Here is a 27,684-nt window from a genome sequence, read left to right on the forward strand (position 1 = left end):
CATGAATGATGGTCATGAATGTTTATGTATGATTGTCATGAGTGATGCTCATGAATGTTTATGTATGATTGACATGAGTGATGTTCATGTATAATTTTGGAGTATTGGACGTACTTTCGATCACCTGGTTGGTCATAATAGCGGCAGGCTACCGAATAATTTTTTAGAGTACTGGGCATACTTTTGATCACCTGGTTGGCGATAATAGTGGCAAGGTGCCGAATAATTTTTGTAGTACTGAGCGTACTTTTGGTCACCTGGTTGGTGATAATAGTGGCAGGGTGCCGAATAATTTTTGTAATACTGGACGTAGTTTTGGTCACCTGGTTGGTGCTATTTTGGGCTTATGGGCCTTCACCCTCCTCTTCTTCCTTCTCCTCGTGTCCGCGAGTCTTCGATTGCGTTATTGGGGTCCATAAGGGCTGCACGGTCGAGATCTTCAATGGCTTCGAACTCCTCTATGATCTTGCAACTCACTGCCTCGACCGCGCCTTCCTCGAGAAGAAGCAAGAGCTCTATAAGAAGGTGTTCCCGTACTTTTACATACTGGGGTGGTACTCTATTGGAATAGCTGCTCAGGAATCCGACATGAACATCCATAATGCTCTGATGGATATCAATGAAAACCTTGTTTATGTTCTTCTTTGGGGTCTTCCAAGTAGAACTTCAATTCGGCAGCTCTCTTAGTAGAGTTGAACCTCACACAAGGCTCTCTGGTCATCCCGTCTCTCAGCAACACACTAGTGGCTCTGTCGGACAAGTTGATAGCTTTGCAGCCACGGTTGGTGCCAGCAACCAAGCAACCTTCGGTGGTGGTTATTGGCACATAGAACTCTCTACCGTTGAGCATAAGAGGCCTGGCAATCCCAACTGGAATCTGAACGTACCTAACTGGCATCTCGCAGCACTGACCCAAAATTGACTCGTAATCGAAACCCTCCAATGGCAGACCAGTGAGAGACTTCCCTGTAATCCTCTGCAGCACCTCGCGACTGATAGCTACTACCCTCTTGCAATCTCCGAGCTTTGACTCCAGAGAGTACGAAGGGATGGTTCCCGCCACGACGGACTTGACCACCTTCTCATCTTCCTCCATCAATGGCTGGGTGGTGAAATCGCAGGGAATGGAGAGAATTTGGAGGTGGCGGTGAAGAAAGCATCCCGGGATAATATCCAGGGTGAAGACGACTTTTTGGCTGAGCTCACCATTATTAACCGACCCCGCCAAAGATAACAGGCCATGTTGATGTCTGCACATGCATGACAGCAAAACGGAGACAAAATGATTACCTGCAGTGATGATCTTACATTAAGGATTTGGAGATTATCAAAAACTACACCTAAAGGATTGCATCAGACAGAGATGGGGAACATGGGTGGGCAAAGAAATGGAGTGACAAAAGCAGAAAAGAAAAGAGCACATGGGAAAGCAAAAGCAAAGAAGGAAAGCAAAAGTAAAAGCAGAAAAACAAAAGCAAAAGAGAAAGCAAAAGCAAGGAATAAACACCCCACCAGAATGATGTGATTTACTTTTCTTGTTTCTGTATGATGTAATTTATTTTTCCTATCTTTCAGAGACATCTGTATAAACCTCATCAGAGGATAATAGTAAAAAAAAAATCCGGCAAAGCCCAAAATAAATGGGCTAGCATGTTATGGATGACGAAGGCCCATAAGCCCAAAATAGCACCAACCAGGTGATCAAAAGTACGCCCAGTACTCCAAAATTATTCGACAACCTGTCGCTATTACCACCAACCAGGTGATCAAAAGTACCCCCAATACTCCAAAATTATTCAGCAACCTGCAGCTATTACCACCAACCAGGTGATCAAAAGTACGCCCAGTACTTCAAATTATACATGAGCATTACTCATGTCAACCATACATAAACATTCATGAGCATTACTTATGTCAATCATACATAAACATTCATGAACATCACTCATTCAATCATATATAAACATTCATGAGCATCACTCACGTCAACATCCATGAGCATCACTTATGTAATCAGCTTCAAAAGCTTCTTTTACAAAAGCTCTAGCTTCAAAAGCTTCATTTACAGAGCTCTAGCTTCAAAAGCTTCATTTACAAAAGCTCTAGTTTCAAAAGCTTCATTTACAGAGCTCTAGCTTCAAAAGCTTCATTTACAGAGCTCTAGCTTCAAAAGTGTCATTTACAGAGCTCTAGCTTCAAAAGCTTCATTTACAGAGCTCTAGCTTCAAAAGCTTCATTTACAGAGCTCGAGCTTCAAAGTTTCAACTTGCAAAGCTTCACCTACAAAGTTTCAGTGCATGGTCTACAAAGACCGCCTCCGAACAACCGCCATTTCGGCCCATACATGGATTGAATTTGAAGTCTTCAGCCAACAGCCTCTATTGACCGAAGACTTGGGGGACTACATTATGTACCATATATTAGGCCTCAACTGGGCCTCATAAAAATACTTGGGGGACTTAGCCCATTATTCATGTACTGAGGAGCGAGCCCTTATTTTATAAAAGGGACTCCCTCACCTTCATTAGAGAGCATCGCTGCCAGCTGAGCAACCACCTCGCCGCGAGCATCATTCCTAACCCATTATTCATGTACTGAGGGGCGAGCCCTTATTTTATAAAAGGGACTCCCTCACCTTCATTACAGAGCATCGCCGCCAACTAAGCAACCGCCTCGCCGCAAGCATCACTCCTAGCCCATCATTTATGTATTGAGGAGCGAGCCCTTATTTTATAAAAGGGACTTACTCACCTTCATTAGAAAGCATCGTCGCCAGCTGAGCAATCGCCTCACCGTGAGCACCAACTCTAACCCATCATTTTTGTAATGAGAAGCGAGCCCTTATTCTATAAAAGGGACTATCTCACCTTCAACGCCACAAGCCGAGCCAACCAAGGCAACACAAGCAGAGCAGCCTTGCAACATGTGCTACTTCTAGTTGAGCATCATTTCAGATTGGGCACCGCCTCATATCGAGCATCAGTTCTAGACAACATCTAGTTACTTCGGCCCACACATGGACTAAATTTCAAGTCTCCAGCCAAAAGACTCTATTGACTAAAAACTTAGGGGACCACTGTTTATACCATACTTAGGGCCTCCGTATTTAGATCTCGTACAAATACTCAGGGGACTTAAATGTAATTATGTAATAAGGGAAGGGGCAAATATGTAATAAGTGAGGAACTCTTATTCTATAAAAAGACTCATCACCCTCACAATTAGGGAAGGCCAATTCCTAGGCCCTCTTACCCTCAGACGCCTCCTCACATCCCCTCTCACACTACAGAGGTTCTTTCCCTTACCTTTCAAATAAATACAATAATCAGTGTGGACGTAGCCCAAACCTTGGGGTGAACCACGATACATCTTATGTTATTTACTTTCTCGCAGATTCACGGTCGGATTTACGTTGTTCCAAGACCTCCGATTTTGTGCATCAACATTTGCATAAAGATGAGTTCCTTCTTCACCTGGTTGGTGGCATGAGTGGCAAGTTGCCAAATGATATTAGAGTACAGGTTGTACATTTCATCACATGGTTGGTGGCATGAAGATGAGTTCCTTCTTCACATTTCATCACCTAGTTGGTGAAAATAAGGGCAAGGTGTCTAGACACATTGTAGCAAGTGTCGAATGACACAAAGTATGTTGAACCCTTTCAAAGCACAGTTGGCTTATGTATGAATGTGTTGGAATGTATGATTGAACGAATATATTGTGAAGCTGTTCGTTTATTTGTATAATCTTGTTGACATATACTTAGACTTTGTTTCATGTTGGAAGCATTCATGTTGAAGCTTTGAACCCGAGTGTTTCATTGTTAGGAATGTAAAAGGATTAGGACCGAGTTGTCTAAATCACCTCTTTATTGAATTCATGCCAAATAGTTTTCGTTACATAGGATGCCGAACGGCTGAAGCTTAACACTTGTACAATGTGAGTTTACTTGTAATAGTACTTCAAGTATTCAGCATTCCATGGATGGCCAAGGGTCTTACCATCGGAGCTTCTAAGCTTGTAGGAGCCAGGGTGACTGATGCCAACAACTTCAAACGGTCCATCCCAGTTTGGACTAAGTGTTCCTTCACTCGAAACTCTGTCGCAGAGTAATCTTTTCTCCAATACCCAGTCCTCCACTTTGAAAGAACGAGGTTTGACCCTTAAGTCATAGTAGTTGGAGATGCGCTGCTTGTAGGCTACATTCCTCAAGTGAGCCTGGTTTCTATGTTCCTCGACTAGATCTAAGTTGAGGGTAAGTTGTTTGTCATTTTCACTTTGCACGTAGTTCTGGACTCGGAACGTTACTTGCTCAAGCTCAACTGGGACAACTGCCTCTGTACCAAAGGCAAGTGAGAATGGGGTTTCTCATGTTGATGTCTAATACGAAGTGCGGTATGACCAAAGAACTTGGGGTACAAATTCTGGCCAACAACCTTTAGCCTTGTCCAAGCTGGTTTTCAAAGTTCGCTTGATTATTTTGTTAATGGCTTCAACTTATCCATTAAACTGGGATGAGCTGGGGAGGTAAAACATAAGTTGATGTTGAACTTAGAGCAGAACATCCTGAACTTATTGTTGTTGAACTGTCGCCCGTTATGAGTGACAATCGCATTGGGAATGCCAAATCTGCAAATGATGTTCTTCCATACGAAGTTTTCTATTTTTGCCTCAGTAATGGTTGCCAAGGGTTCTACTACGGCTTACTTTGTGAAGTAGTCAACTGCAACGATTGCATAGTGAACCTTGCCCTTCCCTGCAGGCATTGAGCCGATCAAATCAAGTCCCCATTAGGCGAAGGGCCAAAGGCTGATCATAAGAGTGAGCGGCTCGGAAGAGGAATGAGGAATAGTTACGCAGCGTTGACACTTCTCATATGAGCGAGATATTCTGATGGCATCTTGGTAGAGTGTTGGCCAGTAATATCCTTGGCGAAAAGCCTTGTGTGCTAGGGATTGAGATCCAGCATGATCTCCGCAGACTCCTTCATGTATTTCCCGAATGACAGTTTCTGCCTCTACAGGCGAAAGGCATCTTAGGTATGGTAGGTTAAAACCCTGCTTGTAGAGTTGGTCATTAATGATCAAGTAACGGGTAGCCTTGTATCGAATCTGCTTAGCTTGGACTTTGTCATTTGGAAGGGTACCATGAGCAAGGAATCTATAAATCGGGTAATCCAACAATCCCCCTGTTGTAAGTTGCACACTTCCGTAGCCATGGTGCTTGGTGCTGCCAACAATTTGACCTGAATTTTTCTCCTAATTTTGTCTTCCATCGATGAGGCAAGGTGAGCCAAAGCATCTGCATAACTGTTTGTCGCTCAAGGAATTTGGATGATCTGGTAGTGGAAGTGCTTGAGCAATAATTGTGTTTGTGCCAGATATGCTGCCATGGAGCTATCCTTAGCGTCAAAGTTGTTAGTGACATGGTTAACCACCAATTGGGAGTCACTAAAGATATCAATTTGTTTAACCTCAAGGTGTTTGGCCAAACGTAAGCCTGCTAGGAGAGCTTCATATTCGGCCTCATTGTTTGACTCCTTGAATTTGAAACAAAGAGCATACTCCATTGCCACTTTGTCAGGGGTTGTAAAGACTAGTCCTACTCCACAACCCTGTTGGTTGGACGAGCCATCAACATATAGACTCCATGCTGGGGCTGTTGGTTCTATTTTTTGAGCTTTCGAGGGTAATGAAACCACTTCTTTAGGTGTAGAAACAATGTCAATAGGATATGTGAAGTCGGCGATGAAGTCTGCCACTGCTTGGCCCTTCTCAGCTGGCTTTGGTTGGTAGGAGATGTCAAACTCACCCAATGTTATCGCCCATTTGATCATTCGTCCGGAAGTGTCAAGACTTTGGAGTATCTGTCGAAGAGGATGATTGGTAAGCACGATGATGGAGTGTGCTTGGAGGTAAGGGCGAAGTTTTGGAACAGACATGACCAATGCTAGAGCCAATTTCTCAATGTTGGAGTATCGTGTTTCCGCATCTTGTAAGTCCTTGCTAGCGTAGTAGACAGGTTGTTCGATATTACCATCCTTTTGAATGAGAACGGAACTTACTGCTGAAGCCGATACCGATAGATAGATAATGAGAGTGTCACCAACCTCATGTAGTCTTTGAGGTTCTTGAATGCCTCAGCACATTCATCAGTCCATATAATGTACTTCTTACTTCCCGTAAGTGCTTTGAAGAAAGGAGCACATCTGTTTGTGGCCTTAGAGATGAACCTAGTTAAGGTTGCCACCTCGCCAGTAAGGCTTTGGATGTCTTTTGAAGTTACCGGTTCCTTTATATCGAGGATTACTTTGATCTTCTCGGGATTAGCCTCAATGCCTCGTTGGCTTATCATGAAGCTTAAGAATTTGCCAAAGCCTACGCCGAAGGCACATTTGTTGGGGTTCAACCTCATTCGATACCTCTTCAGAATGGTGAAAGTTTCAGATAGGTTGGTGATGTGTTGGTCAGCATGTTTGCTCTTGACTAGCATATCATCAACGTAAACTTTCATGCTCTTCCCAATCTGTTCGGCAAACATTGAATTGACCAGTCTCTGATAAGTTACTCTTGCATTCTTTAGGCCGAAGGGCATGACTTTACAACAATATAGTCTCCTATCAGTAGTGAAGGTTGTATGTTCTTGGTCCGGAAGGTTCATGAGGATTTGGTTGTATCCTGAGTAAGCATCCATGAAGCTCAAAAGTTCACACCCTGCCGTAGAGTCTATAAGTCTGTCTATAAGAGGAAGAGGAAAGCTATCATTCAGGCATCCTTTGTTTAGGTCGATGTAATCGACACACATTCTCCACAAGACCTTTTGAAGCAGGAGACTTTCCTTGGTCGGATTCTTCTTAAAAAGGACAACATTTGTTACCCACGTTGGATAATTGACTTCGCGGACGAAGCCTATGCCTTTAAGTTTTTCAACTTCTACCTTCATTGCCTCATACCGTTCAGCATCATAAGATCTTCGCTTCTGTCTCACTGGTTTGGTCTTAGGGTCAATACTTAAGCGATGACAGATGATATCGGGAGAGATGTCTGGCATGTCCTCGTATGACCAGGTGAAGACCTCAGTGTTCTCTTGCAAAAAAGAGATCAATGCCAACCAAATGGGTGGTGACAAGATGGTGCCAATCTTCACCATGCGATCCGGATAATCTTTTGAGATAGAGACCTTCTCCAACTCTTCAGTGGGTTGTGCTTGCTGGGTGAAAGAGTCATCTCGAGGATCGTCGAGTTGACTATTGCCATCGTGAAGATCCAAGTTGGCTTCGTCTGGACTGGTCTTTATGACTTGGTCATGTATAGAAATGGTTTCCTTGGGCACATGCAGGTACTGTTGCTTGACCGAAGTGTTGTAACATGATCGTGCACTAAGTTGATCTTCTCTGATGTAACCATTTCCATAGGGGGTTGGAAATTTCATCAACAACATATGTGTTGATACCATGGCCTTGAGATCATTAATGCCTGTGCGTCCGAAGATGACATTGTATGTCGTTGGGCAATCAACCACCAGGAAGTTAGTGGTAATGGTAGCTATGTAAGGGCCTGTACCAATGGTGAAAGGTAAATGTATGCTCCCCAAAGGTTGCACGATATCACCGGAGAAGCTTATCAAAGGGGAAATCAAGTGATCGAGCAAGTGTTCAGCTACATTAAGTGCCCTGAAAGCTTCAGCAAACATGATACTAACTAAAGCCCCCGTGTTTACCAGGATTCGTCGTACTTTAAAGTTGGCTATATGAGCTTCCACAATCAATGGGTCGTTGTGAGGGTAGATGATACTTCTTTCTTCCTCAGGGTAGAAACATATTGGATCCCAGTTAGGCTTTTGATACTTACCTCCCGTGATGTCTTCCACGTGAAACACTTGGTGGCCAGACCTTAAAGCTCGTTCATTATTTTTCATGGCCCTGTTGGAAGATTTAGATGTGGGTGTGCCACCACTTATAGAATATATCACATTCACCTGGCGTTGGTTACGGTTACCCCTTGGAGGGTGAAAGAGGAATTGATCAATTTTTCCTTCACGTGCCAAAGCTTCAATATGATCACGAAAGGTAAGGATGGAAATCTTTCCTTTTGCCCTGAGATTGATATGTCTGTTGACTTGGCAAAGTATTAAGTAAGGCAGAGGAAGGCACTACTGACGTTTGGAAGGTCGAGGTCTTCTCATTTGGTTGGATCCGACTTCCACTCCCTACTTGCTGATAAAGGGTGGTTGTGGGGGGTTTCCCTTGATATGTCCTTGCCTCGGCGGAGGCATGTTTGTAAGCCTGTGCCATCACCTCAGAGTAAGTCTTCTAAGTGTTAGCATTGATCATGTACTTAAAGAAACAATCACGTAGGCCTACCGTGAAGGCCTTGAGGGCAATCTTGTCATCTGCCTCAGCGCATCGAGAATATTCATGGCTGAAACGACCGGCATACTCTCATAGTGACTCGTCCGACTTCTGGTGAATAGTGTACAATTCATCTGCATAATGCAAGCGATCGGTTTAGAAGATGTGTTAAGAGACAAACAGTTTCCTTAGTTTCTCAAATGAGTCTACTGTCTCAGGTAGAAGACGGCAATACCAGTTTAGAGCTCCGCCAGAGAGGGTGGAGGGGAAGAGAAGACATCGTTTTTCATCGGTGTGCATCTGATATGCCATGGTGGACTCAAAGAGGTTAAGGTGTTCAATTGGGTCCTCCATTCCAGTATAGAGTTGTAAACCAAGCTTTTGTCTTGTCTTCGCTTGAAAGAGGGTGTCGAGGATCCTCTTTGTAAGGCCTAGGTTGGTTCCAATCATGTATCTCAGCTTGTCATTCGGCCTTCAATTTGTTTACTTCCTTAAGAAGTTGTAGGACAAGAGGGTCCTGAGTGGAGTCATGTACCACTAGAGCTTTCTTTCGTAAATCTCCATATCCTCTTGGAAGTATGAAGGTTTGATCAAGAGCATGTGATTTTTCCCTGGACTCGCCGTACTGACTTCCAAGTTATGTCTGTCGAAACATCTCTTAGTCCCCTATACCTTCGTGTTTCTCTAAGACTTGTTGTCTTTTCCCTAAATTGGTAGCCGGCCTGGGACATAAGAGAGGACCGAGTCTTTTAGAGACCCATGGGTCATTGATCTTCGAGCTTACATGGATAGGATTGTCTCGACATTGCTTTAGGAAATCTTGATAGTCGCGAAAGACGACTTTCGATCCTTCCACTTCTTCTGTAAGAAGGTGTCTTCCTCCACTTCTCCTACTTCGGTTTGAACCAGCTGGGTTGAAAGAAGTCTCATGTTGATCAATGTTTTGATGATTAGCTCGCTCCTCATTAGGGATACCCATGTCGAATGAAGGCGACCCTCCGTGTTGGGGGGCACCCAGATGATGGTTGATGTCTACAAGGGTAACGAGCTCGCGTGTTTGAGTACGCCTATTTTCATGGAGCGTCTCAAAGAGCTTCTCATACTGCTTCTAGAAGACCTCATTCTTCATTGCTATCTTGTTGTTCTGAGCTTCTAGCTCATCGACTTTAGTTTGAAGAGCAACCCTCTTTCCCTTCTTCTTTCGTTGCCTCGCACCAAGTGCAAGAGGGGTGTCATTCTGCGTGCTGTGGCTTCCTTCGCTCCCCATGTTGGAAAGGAATGCCTGGTCAAAAGAGAGTGTACGAATGGTGGAAACCAGCTTAACAAAGCTAAAAAGAATGGGAATAAGTGTTGTTTATACCATATTTAGGGCCTCGTATTTAGACCTCGTATAAATACTCGGAGGACTTAAATGTAATTATGTGATAAAGTAATGGGCAAATATGTAATAAGTGAGGAGTCCTTATTCTATAAAAGGACCCCTCACCCTCACAATTAGAGGAGGCTCATTCTCACCCTCAGATGCCATTTCTGAAGCCTCTCTCAACGCTCTCACTCTTAGAGCTCTCTCTCTCCCTCACTTCTCAGAGAAATATAATACAATCAGTGTGGACGTAGCCCAAACCTTGGGGTGAACCACGATAACTCTTGTGTCATTTACATTACTTGCAGATTCACGGTCGGATTTATGTTGTTCCAAGACCTCCAGTTTTGTGCATCAACATTTGGCGCCGTCTGTGGGAAATCGACACAAAAAACTATGTCGGTTCTCTTTCATTTTTTCACTTCCATCGTGAATCTGCAGAATCTGCAAATCTGCAAAATCCGTTTCAAACATCCAAACACCACTCAACACAACTCAATAAAACCTCAACTCATCGTTGTTTATTTCACAATGAGCTTCTCTGCTGCTTCAATCTCTGCCGTCTATCACGACATAATCACGTATCCTAATCTAACAGCTGAATACGACGGTAAAAATGATGTCGTTGAATGGCGCCATAGACCTGATGACGACGTTGGACGACATCCCGTTCGGGACGGGGTCGTGGTATCTCTACGCCGGCGTCTCATGCCTACCCCGTCATCTTCGCAGGGCAATTACTACAGGTTCAACGCCATGCAATCCCCGATCCAAAATACTGAGACCAGATCTGGAAGCTATCGGGAAGGAGCGTCTAGAAACATTGAGCGCCGCCGGAGCTCCTTCACCGGAACCGACTAGCGACACGGAAGTCCACGGCCTGAGCTTGAAATCAGAGGAAGACGAAGAAAGAGACCGGGATCGGTGCGACAAAGAAGCAGAGACCAAGAACGTCTCCAGTTTCGAGTACAACCACACCGAGAGCAAGATCTGACCCTTTCCTGATCTGTTGCAGATGCTTAAGGGTTACCACCGCATTCGTCGTTTACGAGGACATCTACGATGCCAAAACACCGTCTAAGTTGAAGGGATCAAACATTCAGAGAGCATCGCCGAAGTCTCACATGGCTCCTCCCCCTAAATCATTCATACTGCCAGTCCCTGCATCCTGGTTACCGAGAGTGGTAGCCCCAGATTGAAGCTTTTGGGATATGTGGCGAAGAGAATCTGGAGCGTCGAGCCTACGGGTCCGCGGCGGCTCAGCTGCAGTACGACGAGAAAAACGTTTCCATTATTTTTTGGTTCTTTGCTTCAGTTCGTTGTTAAGGAAACCGAAGCCCTCCAATCTAAGGTTGGTAGAAGGTCAGCTCTTCCTTCGTCTGCGTCTGCGTCTCTGCAACTGCAATTCTTCTTCGTCCTCATCATTCCCCTTCTTCTTGCTGTTTCTTCTGTTCGTAGCTCCACTGGAGATATCGCCAGAACTGAGGTTTACCCGTGAGGTTATTGTCTGGTTAGAAGAAAGGTCTGATGGATTTTAACGAGTACGATTATTTAGAGAAAATAGTAAAATCCACCACCAGACCCAGCAGCGGCAGGACAAGAGTCCCAGCCGAACTCTGACTTCCCCAGCTCCACCACCGCGTCGAAGCAGGACCGTCGAGACCATCAAGGAAAACCTCGAGAACTGCCACCTCATAGCCGAAATCCGTTGCAATCGAGGGGACACCATGGGAGGTGCTGAAGCTGTGCATGACGGGGATGAACGTCTGGCTGTTCGTCCACAGCGAGGAAATCCCATCGGCCATTAAGCTTTACAAGGATTTTCAAAAAAAAAAAAAAAAGAAAAGAAAAGGAAGAGTGGGGAACAAAAGCAGAAGAGCAGAAAAGAAAAGTACTTTGATGGGATTTTTACAGCTGGAGTACACCAGCTTGTGTTTCAAACAGCAGAAAAAGAAAAAATATGGGTGATAGTGGATGGGCACAACCAAGATGTCCAAGAAAAGCAAGTGGAGTTAACCCTTCAGTTTTGCCAAGAGACAGAGACAGTTTTCGCCAAGAGACAGACAGAGATGCAGTGGAAAGCAAAAGAGAAAGCAAAAGCAAGGAATAAAACATCCCATCAGAATGATGTGATTTACTTTTCTTGCTTTAAAGTGATGTAATTCATTTTTTTTATCTCTCGGAGACATCTGTATAAACCCCATCAGAGGGTAATAATACCAAAAAAAAAAAAAAAAAAAAAACGGCAAAGCCCAAAATTAATGGGCTGGCATGTCGGGGAGGGCGAAGGCCCATAAGCCCAAAATAGCACCAACCAGGTGACTAAAAGTATGCCCAGTACTCTAAAAATTATTCGGCAACTTGCCTCTATTATCACCAACCAGGTGACCAAAAGTACGCCCAGTACTCCAAAATTATTCGGCAACCTGCCGCTATTACCACCAACCAGGTGATGAAATGTACAACCCGTACTCCAATATCATTTGGCAACCAGCCATTCATACCACCAACCAGGTGATGAAATGTACAAACCGTACTCTAAAATAATTTGGCAACTAGCCATTTATGCCACCAACCAGGTGATCAAAAGTACACCCAGTACTTCAAAATTATACATGAGCACTACTCATGTCATTCGTATATAGACATTCATGAGCATCACTCATATCAATCATACATAAACATTCATAAGCATCACTCATGTTAACATTCATGAGCATAACTCATGTTAACATCCATAAGCATCACTCATGTTAACATCCATGAGCATCACTCATGTCAATCAAACATTCATGAGCATCACTCATGTCAATCAGCTTCAAAAGCTTCATTTACAAAGCTCTAGCTTCAAAAGCTTCATTTACAAAAGTTATAGCTTCAAAAGCTTCATTTACAGAGCTCCAGCTTCAAAGCTTCACTTACAAAGTTTCAGTGCAGGGTATACAAATACCACATCCGAACAACCGCCACTTCGGCCCATACATGGATTCAATTTGAAGTCTCCAGCCAACAGACTCTATTGACCGAAGACTTGGGGGACTACATTATGTACCATATATTGGGCCTCAACTGGGCCTCATAAAAAATACTTGGGGGACTTAACCCATTACTTATGTATTGAGGAGCGAGCCCTTATTCTATAAAATGGACTCCCTCACTTTCATTAGAGAGCACCCATTATTCATGTACTGAGGAGCGAACCCTTATTTTATAAAAGGGACTCCCTCACCATCATTAGAGAGCAACGCCGCCAGCTGAGCAACCGTCTCGCCGCGAGCATCACTCCTAACCCATCATTTATGTACTGAGAAGCGAGCCCTTATTTTATAAAGGGGACTCCCTCACCACCATTAGAGAGCATCGCCACCTACTGAGCAACCATCTCGCCGCGAGCATCAACTCTAGTCCATCACTTATGTATTGAGGAGCGAGCCCTTATTCTATAAAAGGGACCCCCTCACCTTCAAACACCACAAGCCGAGCCAACCAAGGTAACATAAGCCACGAGCCGAGCAGCGTGTGCTACTTCTAGTTGAGCGTCATTTCAGATTGAGCACTGCCTCATATCGAGCATCAGTTCAAAACAGCATCTAGTTACTTCGGCCCACACATGGACTGAATTTCAAGTCTCCAGCCAAAAGACTCTCTTGACTGAAGACTTGGGGGACTACTGTTTATACCATATTTAGGGCCTCGTATTTAGACCTCGTATAAATACTCGGAGGACTTAAATGTAATTATGTGATAAAGGAATGGGCAAATATGTAATAAGTGAGGAGTCCTTATTCTATAAAAGGACCCCTCACCCTCACAATTAGAGGAGGCTCATTCTCACCCTCAGATGCCATTTCTGAAGCCTCTCTCAACGCTCTCACTCTTAGAGCTCTCTCTCTCCCTCACTTCTCATAGAAATATAATACAATCAGTGTGGACGTAGCCCAAACCTTGGGGTGAACCACGATAACTCTTGTGTCATTTACATTACTTGCAGATTCACGGTCGGATTTATGTTGTTCCAAGACCTCCGGTTTTGTGCATCAACAAGTGTCATTCCCACAGACGGCGCCAAATGTTGATGCACAAAATTAGTGAGGACTTTCCTACAACAAAAAGTGTTAAGTTTGTGACCTTCGCTAGATTGCTCCGATCACTAGTATGGATAAGTATGTAAAGGGATAGAGATAAGGAAGCAAACACAAGATGTACGTGGTTCACCCAGATTGGCTACGTCTACGGAGTAGAGGAGTTCTCATTAATTGTGAAGGGTTTACACAAGTACATAGGTTCAAGCTCTCCTTTTGTGAGTACTAGTGAGTGATTTAGTACAAATGACATTAGGAAATATTGTGGGAGAATGATCTTCTTTTATAGAAAACGGTTTCTAGCTTTGTTTTGACATTGACACGTGTCGTGTTGTGATTGGCTTCTGATGTCAACACGTGTCGCTCTGTGATTGGCCTCCTGGTTAGAGGGAAACTCTTTTGGGTACTTGACAGTATAACGTTGACCGATGCTCAGTAGTTTCAGGATTGGTCAAGTATGGTACAAACATCATTTGTACTAAATCATTCACTAATACACACTAAAGGAGAGCTTGAACCTATGTACTTGTGTAAACCCTTCACAATTAATGAGAACTCCTCTACTCCGTGGACGTAGCCAATCTGGGTGAACCACATACATTTTATGTTTGCTTCCTTGTCCCTATCCATTTACTTACTTATCCACACCAGTGATTGGAGCAATCTAGCGAAGGTCACAAACTTAACATTTTCTGTTGTACCAAAGTCCTCGCTAATTTTGTGCATCAACACTAAGAATAGGGTAAAATATATAGTATAATATCGCCTCATCAATAGGCATGTCAAAGGGTTCCTACTTCATTAAGAATATCAAACAAAGTTGGAGAACATCTGCCGTTAGCAGTGATGGGAGTTCCATACATCAGACCCCCACTTCTAGTTTGGTGAATGCATTTTCTGTTGGAAATGTGCCCTAAAACCAATCATATGATGATACTTTACGGACATTTCACATGTTAAACTAATCTAGTTTAATATCAAGGGCATAGATTATTGTTTTAAGCCGTCTCATATAAATGTTATATGCTTAAACAATGAGTCCAAGGAATATGTAATTAGGAGAATGTAATTTAAAGAAGTTAGATTCATGAGACCATTCTCTTTCGTATACATATCATAAACGTTCCTGATCATAAGATTGCCAATTGGGCATTGACAGTCCGTTAAGATCAGTATGTGTTATGTCTTCTCTTAGTGAGTGTGACTGATTTCGAGTCATTGGTGTGACTGACACCAAGACAAGTACGTAGGTGCTCAATAAGAAATGAGTTCACTGAACACGATCAACGAAGAGTTCTCATACTCATGTCACATGAGAACTCATGGTTGGGATAATGCAAAGTAGTCCTTTGACCTGAGGCATCATAGTTGTCTTGTGGTTAGGTCCTTGATCTTTGATTATGTCAAAGTCACTCCATTCACGGGTGTCCACGGCATTGTTGGGGTTAAGCCACTTAGCCATGGAGGCAAGTGAATGCGCAACAAGGGATCTCTAACCTTCAAACCGTTTGAGGGAGAATACTCTATGATATGATTAAGAATCTCTGGCCAGAGTATGAATGAGATTTAGGAAGTCGTTCCAAATCACATTCAAGGTAATCATATAAGTAAATGAATCACATTGGATAGTAGACATGAATAAACTATCAAACTAAACAATGTGGTCAAGAGTATTGTATTAGAGAAATACCGTATTGCATTGTAATCCTAAACTGAATAGGTTCTCCACCTCTTCTGATTAGCTTGGGTAACCATGACATACTACTAGGTGTCACTCATGGTTTGTGGAAGCCCTAAACGTGTATAATCACTAAAGGGAGAATTGAAAGTAAGTTTCAATTCACAATCGATTTGAAAGAGTTCTAATCGCCCACTGCCTCGCTAAAAGGAACCTAATGGATCGTACACCGTGTAAGGTAGAGATTGAAGAAACAACGGAGATGAGTAAGGATAATTAAATGGTTTAATTATTTATTTATGGCTAGAATTAATTAATATGTTAATTAATCAAACGAATAAGTTCGTTATAGACCTAGGGTTAGTTTTGGGCCGCAAGGCCCAATGGGATTTGAATGGCAAGCCCATTAACTCAAGTTGTATGACAACTTGAATAAACAAAGGGCTTGAAAGCCCAATAAACCCTTAAGGCCGGCCATTTAGAGGAGGGTAGTGAACTTGCTTTAATAACAAGTTTGCCACTCCAATGAAGGAAGGTATAAATATGACTTTATAGCCAAAATTCATTTAAGGTTTTTTTGAGGAAATTGGAGAGAACACAAAGCTCTCCTTTCTCTCTAAAGAGGCCGGCCACCCTTGGAGGGATTAGCTAGTAATCTTTCTCTTCCAAGGTCACTCATCTCTTCTTCACATCTTACCTTGGTGTGGAGACTTAGAGGTTCTCAATTTTGGGAACTTGGAGAAACCTATTCTTCCATCCAAATCCATGGATCTAAGAAGCAAGGAATGAAGGCCCTATCTCTTGGGTGATTATCCTTTGCTTTTGCAAAGAGGAATCTACAAAGGTATAAATTTCTCAACTCACTTTCTTTTGAGTTGAGTCTTGGTTCACCAATCTACTAGGCTTTGAATTTAATGGGTAATGTTTTGTTTTGAGTGCATGCAAGCATGATTCCGCCTTTAATTTGTTAATTGCATGCTATAGATGTTGCTCAAATGAACATGTTTTTCACAAAATTTCCTTCATTTTCAATTTTCAAAGGGCCTAGTGTTGACCCTAAAAATTACAAAGTCTACGTGGCATGTAGGCCAAGTAACTGTGAGCTAACTATGTCCTTCTTGTGAATGCGAGCGTGCCAACTCGCGGTTGAGCTCAGTCAGGCGAGTAAAATATATGTGACGGGGGTGGCAAATGTCAAGGGAAACTTTTGTCTAACTTAGAACATTTGAGCAACACATGCATAAAATTAACTATTAAAGATGGCATGAACTCAAAAGAAATTCTAAATTTGCTGAAATTCAAGTCCTAGTGTTGGTAAACCAAGACTCTTTATAAATTAAAGAGAAAAGAGTTTTGAGCTCTCATACCCTTAAAGCTCATCCTTGTTTACACAAGATTATCACCCAAGTGGAGTGCCCTCAAGTTCACTCCAAACTCCATGGATGCCTCCTTGTGTTTTGGATCTTCTCTCCTTGAAAATTTGCTCCTTTGCTTCTTGAGGATTTGATAAAAAAGAATCTCCAAAGCTTCCAAATTTGAAAGCCTCCTAATCTCCACACCAAGGATGTAGTGTGAACACAAGATGGATAGTCTAGAGTAAGAAATATTGCTAGCTATTTTCCTGTAGATGGATAGCCTCCTTAGAGAGAAAAGGAGAGTTGTTGTGCCCCCAAATTTCTTTTCAAAAAAACCCCAATGAGTTTTGGCTATAAAGCCACTTGTATACCCACTTCCAAGTGAATGGCAAGCTTGTACGTAAGCCACTTCCTTCTTATGGCTAGCATCCCTCATTAGTTGGGTTAAGTGCCCATTTTTTTTTAGTTGTTGCACAACTTAAACATAATGGGCCATTATTGACCAAACCCATTTGGATTACAGAACACGAAACTAACTTAAAGTCCAATATGAAACATTTCGTATGATTAATTAACCAATTATTTTATCTTGACCATGCTTAATTAAACTATTTAATTACTTACCCATCTCATTGATATTTCTTCACATTCATCCTTATACGATGTACGATTCATTACATTTCAATCAGCGAGGCAATGGTCGATTTTAACTCTTAACAGTTGATTGCGAAATTGAAATAACATTCAATTCTCCCTTTGTTAAAGATTAGTGATTGCTAATCTTCGGGAATTCCACAAAACCATGAGGGACACCTAACAGTATGTCATGGCTACCCAAGCTTAGAATTGGTTGGATAACCTATTCGACTTGGGATTACAATGCAATACGGTCTTTCTCTACATCAATACTCTTGATGACATTGTTTGGTTGATAGTCTATTCATGTCTACTCTTCAATGTGATTCTCTTGTCTATATGATTACATTGAATGTGATTTGAGATGTACTTCCTAAATCTCATTCATGTGCTCTGATGAGAGACTCTTAATCATATTATAGAGTATTCTCCCTTAACAATTTGAAGGTTAGAGATCTCTTGTTGTACACTCACTTGCCTCCATGACTAGGTAGTTTAACCCAACGATGTCATGGACACTCTCAAATGGAATATCTTTAACATAATAAAAAATTAAGGACCTAGCCATAAAACAAATATTGAGCACCTACATAGTTATCTTGGTGTCATTCACACCAATAACTCGAGACTAGTCACTCTTTAGGGAGAAAACATAGTACAGACATATCTATCCAGACTGTCAATGCCAAATTAGCAATCATATGATCATGAACATTTAGGATATTTGTATGAAAGCGAAAGATCTTATGAATCTAACTTTTTATATCACATCTTTTACCCACATGTTCCTTGGACTTATCGTTTAAGCATATAACGTTTAATGAGATGCTTTAAACAATAACATTTGCCCTTACATTAAACTAGATTAGTTTAACATGTGAAATGTTCATATATTATCTCATGTTGCTTTAGGGCACATTTTTTAAAATCTCCCACTTGCACTAAAGCCAATCAACTGTGTTTAGTGATGACACCTTTTAAGATGTCATTCCAAAGATAGTTGAATAATAGGCTAGACAACGGTTATCTATATTATCCTTAGGAGCAACCTTGAGATTAGCGATGTCACCATTATACACAATTCTCAATCATGTGGTTTAGTCTCTCAATGGTGTTTGGAACCTAATGAGACCTTGATTCACTAGCTTGAGCTATCGCCCTATTAATGTCTTAGTGAGGGTGCAATAACGATATTTTATAAATTAGTTTAACATATGAAATGTTTGTAAAATATCATCTCATGATTGGCTTTAGAGCACATTTCCAACAAAATGCGTTGCTAACTTCTGTACCTAAGCGATTGCAACTGAGGAAGTAACACCTCTCGGCTTAGGGGGTTTTAGAACCTAAAGACAAGGTTGCTTAATTAATTGTGAAGTTCAGGCCCTTTTGCATCAGGTTTGATAGCTTAAACTATATTTGTGAGAATATAATTGCGTCAGATTGGTATCAAATTGTATGGGCAAATATACTTAAAGGAGATGAGTGTTTTTGTGATAAATGGTGGTTTGGCTGCCTAAATGTCGAACTACGAAATGCACATGGGACTAACCATATAGAACATCTCAGTTCACCGAGAAGCTAATGAAGTGACCTCTTTAGGCAAACAAATTAAAAACTCTTTGCTGGCCTAGACGAATAAATAACTAACCAACTAGAAGTAATGTCGTTTACTTGTCCAAACTGAAGATGCTTCTAAGTCTACTTGATTTATAGCTCCAGTGCTATTTACCCAAACTGAAGATGTCACCGGTTGTCAACATAGTGATGTTTCCTTATCCAAACTGAAGATGTGTTGACAAGAGAGGTAGGATAATTAGTATTTTTCTTAGGGTTCTGAGAAGGGTTTTACATAAAGTGAGGATTTTCTCGTAAAACGCTTTGAGTTGTTTGTTAATTTGAAGAGGCTTCTCACATTGAATAACCACTTCTATATGGATTTCGTGTAATTAGGTCTGCCAAGGTAGAATCCTGATAGGACTATGCTTACTCGGCAATCACCTAGATATCATCTCTTTAACCTTTTAATCCCTTCTTTAGCCAAAACTCAAACTCTATCCGATTTTAGCTTCTTCGAATTGGACAAAGATTTCTGAACCTAGTTCCTTTGTGCACTTGATTCATTCTTATCTGATCAACCATAGGTTTTGATTCATGGAATAATTCGAATCTTATTAGAAAACCAAACTGATTCTTGGCAATTTTAATTTAACCAGGACTCGACTGAGCTACGCCAGAGTCTGACCCTTTAAGAGTTCTACTTCCATTAGGACTTGATCAAATTAATGCTCTTCCGAGCTGGGAGCCAACTGGCCTGAAGAATCATTATTGGGCGAATCATGGCCTTTCAACTTGGTTATCCCTTCTGCCACTTAGTACTATGACCTAGTGATATTCATCTTCACTTACAAATGAGAGGTATTAGGCTCGATTCTCGCCAAAGGCAAATTTGGACTATATTATTGCTAACTCATTGTGATGCTAAGCTCAGCCTTTAATGGAAATAATACTGTTTGTTAAAAAAAAAAAAAAAACAAACTCGGTTTTCCACCCTCGGTCCAAACCCTATATGTCACGACCAAGCGCCCAGATGGGGAAACTCTTTGTTTTAACTGTGAGAAGAGAATCCGTTACAATTTTCCATGGCTTACAGTTACAGCACAGATGAATCAAAATGGTTAAGAGCCACCATAACCTTTGCGCTTGTAGCGCTCTCCGCCTCCACCGCCTTTTCTTGTAATTTCTCTTTCTTGTAGTTCATCTTACTGCATTGCATTTGGGTTCTTGTAATTTATCTTTCTTTTGGTTTTTAACAGTGTATTTGTTGAAAAGAAAATCAAGGGATTTGGATTCCAAGATTGGTGAGCTCCAGAAATCTCTCAAGGCTTCCTCAGACATATGTGGTGCCGAACGGCAAGGTCGAATTCGGGCTCAGCAGGTACACTCTCCAGCAGTGATTCTGCATTTAATTGAGCTGGTTTATTTCATATACATTTGTGATTGGAAATTTGGTTGGTTGTTGTCCGGACAGTACCTTAACTATTTGCCTATGTTGTTGTACTTCATTACGTAATCGTTTAGGGATTTGCCTGGATCATGATTGTGTTCATTTCAGTCCATAGGCGTATCCGGAAGTAACATTGATCGTAGCGTTGGCATTTCACATGTCATTCGCGTTTTTTCTCGGCTTGCTAATTCTTTATCATTTTGTATTTGGAGGCTTTGAGAGAAGCGCTGACGCAACCTAAGTTGGATAGTTTGGAGCTGACTTCTTACCCCATGGCACCTATTGGTGTCGTCCAGTCATGCTTCTCTACCAGGTATTTTGGGTGGACAAAGTTTGGTATTCCGACTTAAAGATCTTTGTTTCTCATCACTTGACTGTATGTTCATATATCATCTGTCTATCAATATGATACAATTGCGCCCAAAGTGATTGAGTGGGTGGGTATATAGCTAGATCTGATCACTAGAATTGTTTACTCATCACTAGAATTGTTTACTCCTCATGAAGTGGTTGAAGAAATCTGATGCTAATCAAGGAACTAAAGTACAAAGAGAAAACAGACCGACCAATACTGATATCCAAATTATCTGATTTTCCAAAACCGATGATTGAGTTAATAGGTTTCATTTGTCTTTTCCTTTGAGTAAAATGGTAGTTTTCAAAACGCTCTGTCCCTTCGATTTTAAGTATGTACAGAAATCAAATTATGGTGAAAACTTTCAGCAGTGCTAGAAAAAATTCTATTTCCTTTGGGCTTAGTAGCACCTATCTCCTTCTAAATCTAAAGGGTTGAGGTTGAGTTCTGGGTTCCATCCCCAGTGGATGTGTTGGATTTTTATCCTGTCACTTGTCAGAGCAAAAGGAGTCATATAGATAAATTAAACATTGCAGTTGAAATTATTAGAATAAGGTTTATCGTAGAGTTAAAGTAACATGTTGCACACCTATACACACACGCGCGCAGTTTACACTGGTGCATGAATGGGATATTCAGCCACCTTTAGTTTGCAGTTGCACCTTGGGAATGCTTGGTTTCTCAGGGCTTAAGGTCTGCTCATTTTCAAGCTATCCCATCTTTGGTTGCCAGAAGTTCTTTGCATTTGTTTGTCTATATATTGATAAAATAAAAAGCTTTTCAAAAAGTGCATATTTGTTTGGGAAAAGTAAGAATGTGCACATTTGTTGTGCATGCAAGGTTTCTTTAATGTCACATTGATGATCTTTCACTTTTTAATTGTGCAGGAATGGGACCCCTCGACAACCTCTACTTGTTCCTCTTTCCAGGGCCTGTTTGATTTTTAATTCAGCTCGTGTTCCTCCAGCATCGCTTGAGGGTCTTGGAGAATATTCTCACTGCTGGGTTATATATGTTTTCCATCTAAATACAAATCTGGAGAAGCTTTGGAAGGATCCGACTACGTCAAGGTTCAAGGCCAAGGTGTGTGTGCCTCTGAGTATGGTATACTACTGTCTTTGCCTTCGGTGATTAGCTATTCTTTTTAACTTTGTGGAAAGGTCGACTGGATGAATAGGTGAGGGTACCAAGACTAAACGGTGAAAGGAGGGGAGTCTTTGCGACACGATCTCCACACAGGCCATGCCCCATTGGACTCACTGTTGCCAAGGTAGGGTTATACTACTGCTGAATAGATCTTTTTATAGTGACTCAAAAAAAAAGAAAAAAAAATATCAACATTCTGCGTTAGACTAATACTGAACCTTGGTTGTGGAAGTGAAGTTTTTCAAAAACTATCAAAACTCAGTAATCTCACACAATTGGAAACCCATCTAATAGCTTCGTTCTTTTTCTCTTTTTGTTCTTTCTTTTGGTTTTTCTTGAGGGAATACTTACATCATGAATATATAGCCTTGCATCAAATATATATGTCTTAGACCTATCCACCAATTACCAATTGGTTTTTGATTGAATGCTCTAATTATAACATGGTATCATAGCCTTGGTTTGCAGGTACAGGGTTCTAAAACTCAATCCCCATTCCCCCACTTCTTTCTTGGTTTGCAAGGTGCAGGGAGGGGCTGCACCCATATGTTGCAGGGTGGGGCTGCACCCATATATTACAAGGTCGGGGGCACCCAAATGTTTTTCTCTCTCCCTATCTACACTCAGGATGGGGCTACACGTGAGGAAGGACACCTTAATATACATTAAGCTATTGGGTCTAGTCGTTCTCTAACATCGTATTATAGTTATGCATCCTGTGTGTTAGGCCAACTATTTTACATTTTTAACTTTACTCTTTACTCTCCAAGTTCCTTTCCGGCATTTAGAGAAGTGGCGTGAGGTATGCGGAATAATGTATTAGGTGTTGGGTTTTTTCAGCCCATGATAAGTTGTCCCGAGTCTATCAGGAATTATAGTTTTAGAGGATTAAATTGTTTACCCAGTTGAAGTTGTTTTCCCAATTGGAGTTGTTTTCCCAATTGAAGTTGTTTATCCAATTTAAATTGTTTACCCAATTGAAGTTGTTTTCCCAATTGGATTTGTTTTCCCAACTGGAGTTGTTTACCCAATTTAAGTTGTTTTCCCAATTGAAGTTGGTTTCTCAAGTGGGGAAGGATTCATAACTAGATTCCAATTAGGATTAGTAATGCTTATTGAAGAAGACCTTTCCTATGTCTATATAAACAGGCTATTGCACTAGTTTTGAATTGGAGCAAAATAATAAGTTGTATACCACTCAAGGAGTTAGAGTGTGACAATATTGTGAGGGCAAAGTATGTGCGAGAGAAAAGAAAGAGATAAGAGTATTTCTTGTTCTTGTTTTTTCAGGTTTTTCATCAAGTCTTAATCCTAGAGACTTGGCAAGATTATCCGTTGTATTCATTATTGATATAGTGAAAGACTAATGTTGTTAACCCGTGGACATAGGCACATATAGCCGAACCACATTAGTTCTTAGTGTTTTTTATCTTGGTTATTTTGTTTTCGATTTCCCGAGTTTGTTCTTTTTTATTCATTCTTAAATGTGATATTCACAACATTAGGTTTAATTCCTTTTTGTTGTCATATAACCATTTTAATTATTTTTACTCTATAAAACCGTTTTGTTTGTGTTCTTATCTTAAAGTTAAAGTTTGACTGCATATAAAAAAAAAAAATTGAAAATATGCTTATGAAAAAGAGAAAGTCTGGAGTCTTATAAAAATATACTGTGTACTTTAGGTGGAAGCTGTACACAGGAGTATGCTTCTACTCTCTGGTGTGGATTTGGTTGATGGGACAGTAAGTTTTACAATTTTTATCTCAACTGGCCACATCCATTTTCTTTTTGTTCTGATTTTTTTTTTCAAATCAAACTTACTTGGTTTAGTTTTATTGACAGCCAGTACTTGATGTCAAACCTTATCTCCCCTACAGTGACAGCATCCAAGGAGCAAGAGTGCCAAAGTGGTTAACGGTATCATTTCCGTTGCCTTTCAGGAATTTGTGAATCTTTATAGTTTCGTGACATACAAGATAAGAGATTGTCCATTAAACTCATCAAGAAGTTTTGGATATTAAACTTGGGAGGTTGAAAGTCAAGTGATGTGTAGTTATCAGACGTTCATACAGTATAGACTATTGGTGCATAAGCTGCAGGATACAAACTCTCCCGTTCAGTTGAGAGTTGGTTTGCAGTATGGATTCTTGTTCAGTTTGACTGATAAAAGGTCGTACCCAGTGCACAAGGCTCCCGCTTTACGCAGGGTCTGAGAGAGGTGAATGTCGGCTAGCCTTACCCCCATTTTATGGAGAGGCTGCTCCCAAGTCTCGAACCCGAGACCTATCGCTCATGGGCGAAGGCACTTGCCATCGCACCAAGTGCGACCTCTTTGTTCAGTTTGACTGATACTTGGACCAAAACCTTCAAATATCTATTATGGAAAACTGCATATGTATAAGTTGTAGATATTTCCCACCTCGACCATTGCATATTTTGAGATTGTGAATTGTTAGTATACAACTGTATAATGTGATTTCAAAGGAAAAATACCTATTTCAGAGCTTTCTTCCTATGTCAGTGTAACATGTAAGTACTCTTCTGGTAACTTATAGGATCAATTCCTTCCTTGTTTTGAATTAATATCCATTTCTTCTGCAGGGGGACAGTGTTTTAGCAGTAGCTTCTGTTAGTTTCTCGGAGGGCTTCACTTCAACACTCGCTGATTGCTGGGAAATATCAGTGAGTGGTCTTATCTTTACTTCAAATATCAAGAACCTGTTTCATATTTTTGAAGGAGACATCCTTTTAATTTGTTGTTTTGATTAATTATTCATATTTGTTTACAATTTGCATCAATAGTCTGCTTCCTAGCTCTTCATTGGTAAAAGTCAAACTCTTCACACAACACCAGAAAGAAATGTAAACAACCTTTAAAACAAGGGTACCGCAGTAAAAAAAAAAAAAAAAAAAAAAAAAAAAACCCAGGAAATAAGAAGAAAACCAAAAGACAGGATGTAACTGAACACCTTAAAGATCATTCTGTCCAAGAAAAATATAAATTGAAACCTGGAAGTCAAATGTGAAGATCTAAGAGGGAAACTGACCTCCTGATATAAAATATGTGCCTCAACATTGGACTGACTATGCTGTATGAAAATTTTTGTACATTGTGTGCAATTTGATTGGCAACTATATATGTTTTATCTTTCCTATGAAAAGAATTGTATAGTTTTTCTTCATCAATAGTACTGGTCGAACTCAGGCTCTATGCGCTGAAACTAGTGGAGGATATCATAAGACCTCAGTAATTAAATTCTAAAAGATTCAACAACTCATCATCATGTGAGATCTCATTCTGCCTGTTTTTTTGGTGCTCTGATTGCGAAACTCTGCGAGTTAGTAAATAGGTCTCCCATATGTTCTATCTCATCCTGCAAATAGCTATACCTGGGAATAATTGACATTCCTGTTAGCCGACTCTTCTATCAGTTCTAGGTTCTGAACTTGCATCCTGTTCAAAATTCCCAAAGGGGTTCTTAGCAGATCATGAATAGATTGATTCCTTCTTTCACTCCCTGGTTGTGAATGTTTAATCGATTCTTAATCTTCTGTTTTCATTGTCCTGTTCAAATATGCTAGATAAACTCCTTTGCCCTTATACTCAAATAATTAGCTATTTAAATCTCGGGTTTAGAAAATGCTATTCCTTTTCCATGAAAACAGTTCAAAAATCAACTACATTAACTGGGAAATACTTTATTCTCTCACACCTTGAAGCACCAATTCCTGTGCACTTTATTTATTCCATCTGCATCTGGTTCGTTGCAGGGAAAGAATTCACTCTATGCTTCACCAGATCAGTTCCAAAACTTGATCAAGCAGGTGCTTTCATGGGATATTCGCTCATTGTCTCAACGAAATCGACCTCATGATTCCTTCACCAAGTCAGAAAATGGGAAACAATTGAACGAATGTTCAGATGACTACCCTGGTGAAGAAGCTTCTAGCCCTGGAAGCGAACAGCCACCGCAGTCTCCCAGAGACATAATATATCACCTGACTTTAGAAGGATTGGATGTTTCATACAGACTCAATTGTGATGGCAGTGTTGTTGTAGAGAAAGTGACAGAAGCATCGAGCGTGACTAATAGTAGTCAAAAGCGATGTAATTACTCTACATGGAAAGACCATTTCGTGCCCCTTGAGAACTGATATTGTGTTTCCACTTTTCTTTTTCTTTCCTTCTCCTTCAGCTTCTATTTCCCCCTCTCCAAGGGCCTGATAGCCACTTTCTTCCAACTTCTTGTGCCCCTGATTTCTCTGTCTATAGTCCCTTTTTCCCTGGTTTCCTTCCTCCCTTCCACTTCCTTTCCATTTTTCCTCCTTTTTTCTTCCTTCTCTCCTCCTTTCCACTTTCCTTCTTCCTTCCTTCTACTTTTTTTTACCTTTTTTCATTCTGTCGTTTCTTCCTTTTTCCCTTTCTTTGCATCTTCTTTCCATCTTTTTCTCATTTTTCTTCCACTTTCCTCGCACTTCACTCCATCTTCCACCCAAGCAACCCCATCCTTCGACTTCACATCTTGGTTTGGCTTCTCCATCTTTGTACCACGATTTTTCGCGTTTCACCCGGAAGGTGTGTAGAGTTTTCGCTCGGGTGTTCACACCACCACCTTCCTTGGGATTGTCTTTGATGGCACTGTTGCTAGTGGGTTGCTCTTTCCCACTGGCTTCCTTCGTTTTGGGTTTCACTTTGTTGGCCCTGTTGCTAACGGGTTGCTTCTTCCCGCAAGCTTCTTCCGATGTGTGGCAGCTACAGGTGTGGTGCTTGACGGTGTTTGGGGATTTGTGTTGGGGTTCTGTTTTCACTCTATTTTCTTCTACTTTTGGAGCTTTGTTTAGCTTGTTTTCAGGTGTGTGCAGGGAACGTTTGTTTTTGTTGGTTGGTTGGTAAGTGGCTTTCCGGCGACGGCGGGTTGAAGCTGCTAGGGTTTGTTTCGGTGTATTCTTTGTTTTGGGCTCTTTAGTTGCTTCTGAGGTCCTTTTTGTTTATGTGTATGGTATGTATTTGGCTATTTTCTTGTGTAATTATTGTGTTGGAATAAAGCACTTTTCACCCAAAAAAAAAAAGAAAAAAAAGAACTGATATTGTGTTTCGTGTTCTTTGGAATAATCATTTCATGGTGGAGGTCTGAATAGATAAGGATTTGAAACTCGAATTGAGTTAAATTGCTGGCCATAATCTTCTATTCAATACAATTTGTGTTATCCTGTAATTTGTGCCGGGTGGGGATGTACACTTTCTGGTTGTGTTATTGTGATAAAACCCGAGATTCTTAGTTACACGTGACGAGAGATATATAACCGGTGCAATCGACAATTGGGCTTGTAAGGAAGTGAAGTGCAGATTTAGTTCATGAATTCTTACTTAAGTGAAAATTATGACTTTGAATTATTTTTTTGGTAAAATAAGTCCATAAATTCATTAAAAATTGCTAATTTCATCCCTACTATTATATTCAAAGCTATTTTATTTAATTTTTCGTCAACTTATGTAACTTGACACACTTTCGAGTGTAATACCGTTCTTTTCTCGTATAAAAGCCCTTAACATTATATAAGTTACAAATCTAACGTCTAATTTACCCTCCAAAGTTAACCCAATACACTATTTCTTTATGTAAAATTACCAATCTACCCTCCAATGTGCATCACATGCAAGTAACGTAATTTAAATTGGCGGAAAATTGAATATAGTAGCTTGGAATATA

General features: G+C 40.9%; 2 protein-coding genes across 3 annotated transcripts; one reads left to right on the forward strand and one right to left on the reverse strand.

Annotated features, from left to right (window-relative positions):
- Positions 1-354: 354 nt before the first annotated feature.
- Positions 355-1,096, reverse strand: LOC114820438 (3-hydroxy-3-methylglutaryl-coenzyme A reductase 2-like). The gene is made up of 2 exons (XM_029091062.2): positions 699-1,096; positions 355-571 (listed from the first exon to the last, which is right to left on the reverse strand). The coding sequence occupies exons 1-2, from the start codon at positions 1,094-1,096 to the stop codon at positions 355-357; spliced, it is 615 nt and encodes a 204-aa protein (XP_028946895.2).
- Positions 1,097-20,041: 18,945 nt separating this feature from the next.
- LOC103448304 (uncharacterized) lies at positions 20,042-27,142 on the forward strand. Of its 2 annotated transcripts, XM_008387544.4 has the most exons (10): positions 20,042-20,200; positions 20,281-20,402; positions 20,684-20,784; positions 21,714-21,909; positions 22,004-22,096; positions 22,441-22,554; positions 23,656-23,715; positions 23,816-23,890; positions 24,575-24,655; positions 25,745-27,142. In XM_008387544.4, the coding sequence occupies exons 1-10, from the start codon at positions 20,107-20,109 to the stop codon at positions 26,126-26,128; spliced, it is 1,320 nt and encodes a 439-aa protein (XP_008385766.1). In that variant the 5' UTR covers positions 20,042-20,106; the 3' UTR covers positions 26,129-27,142. The 2 variants fall into 2 exon arrangements, with proteins under 2 accessions (XP_008385766.1, XP_008385769.1); XM_008387547.4 differs by lacking the exon at positions 22,441-22,554.
- Positions 27,143-27,684: the final 542 nt, after the last annotated feature.

Source organism: Malus domestica, chromosome 13 (assembly GCF_042453785.1).
Source record: "Malus domestica chromosome 13, GDT2T_hap1".
NCBI lineage: Eukaryota > Viridiplantae > Streptophyta > Magnoliopsida > Rosales > Rosaceae > Malus > Malus domestica.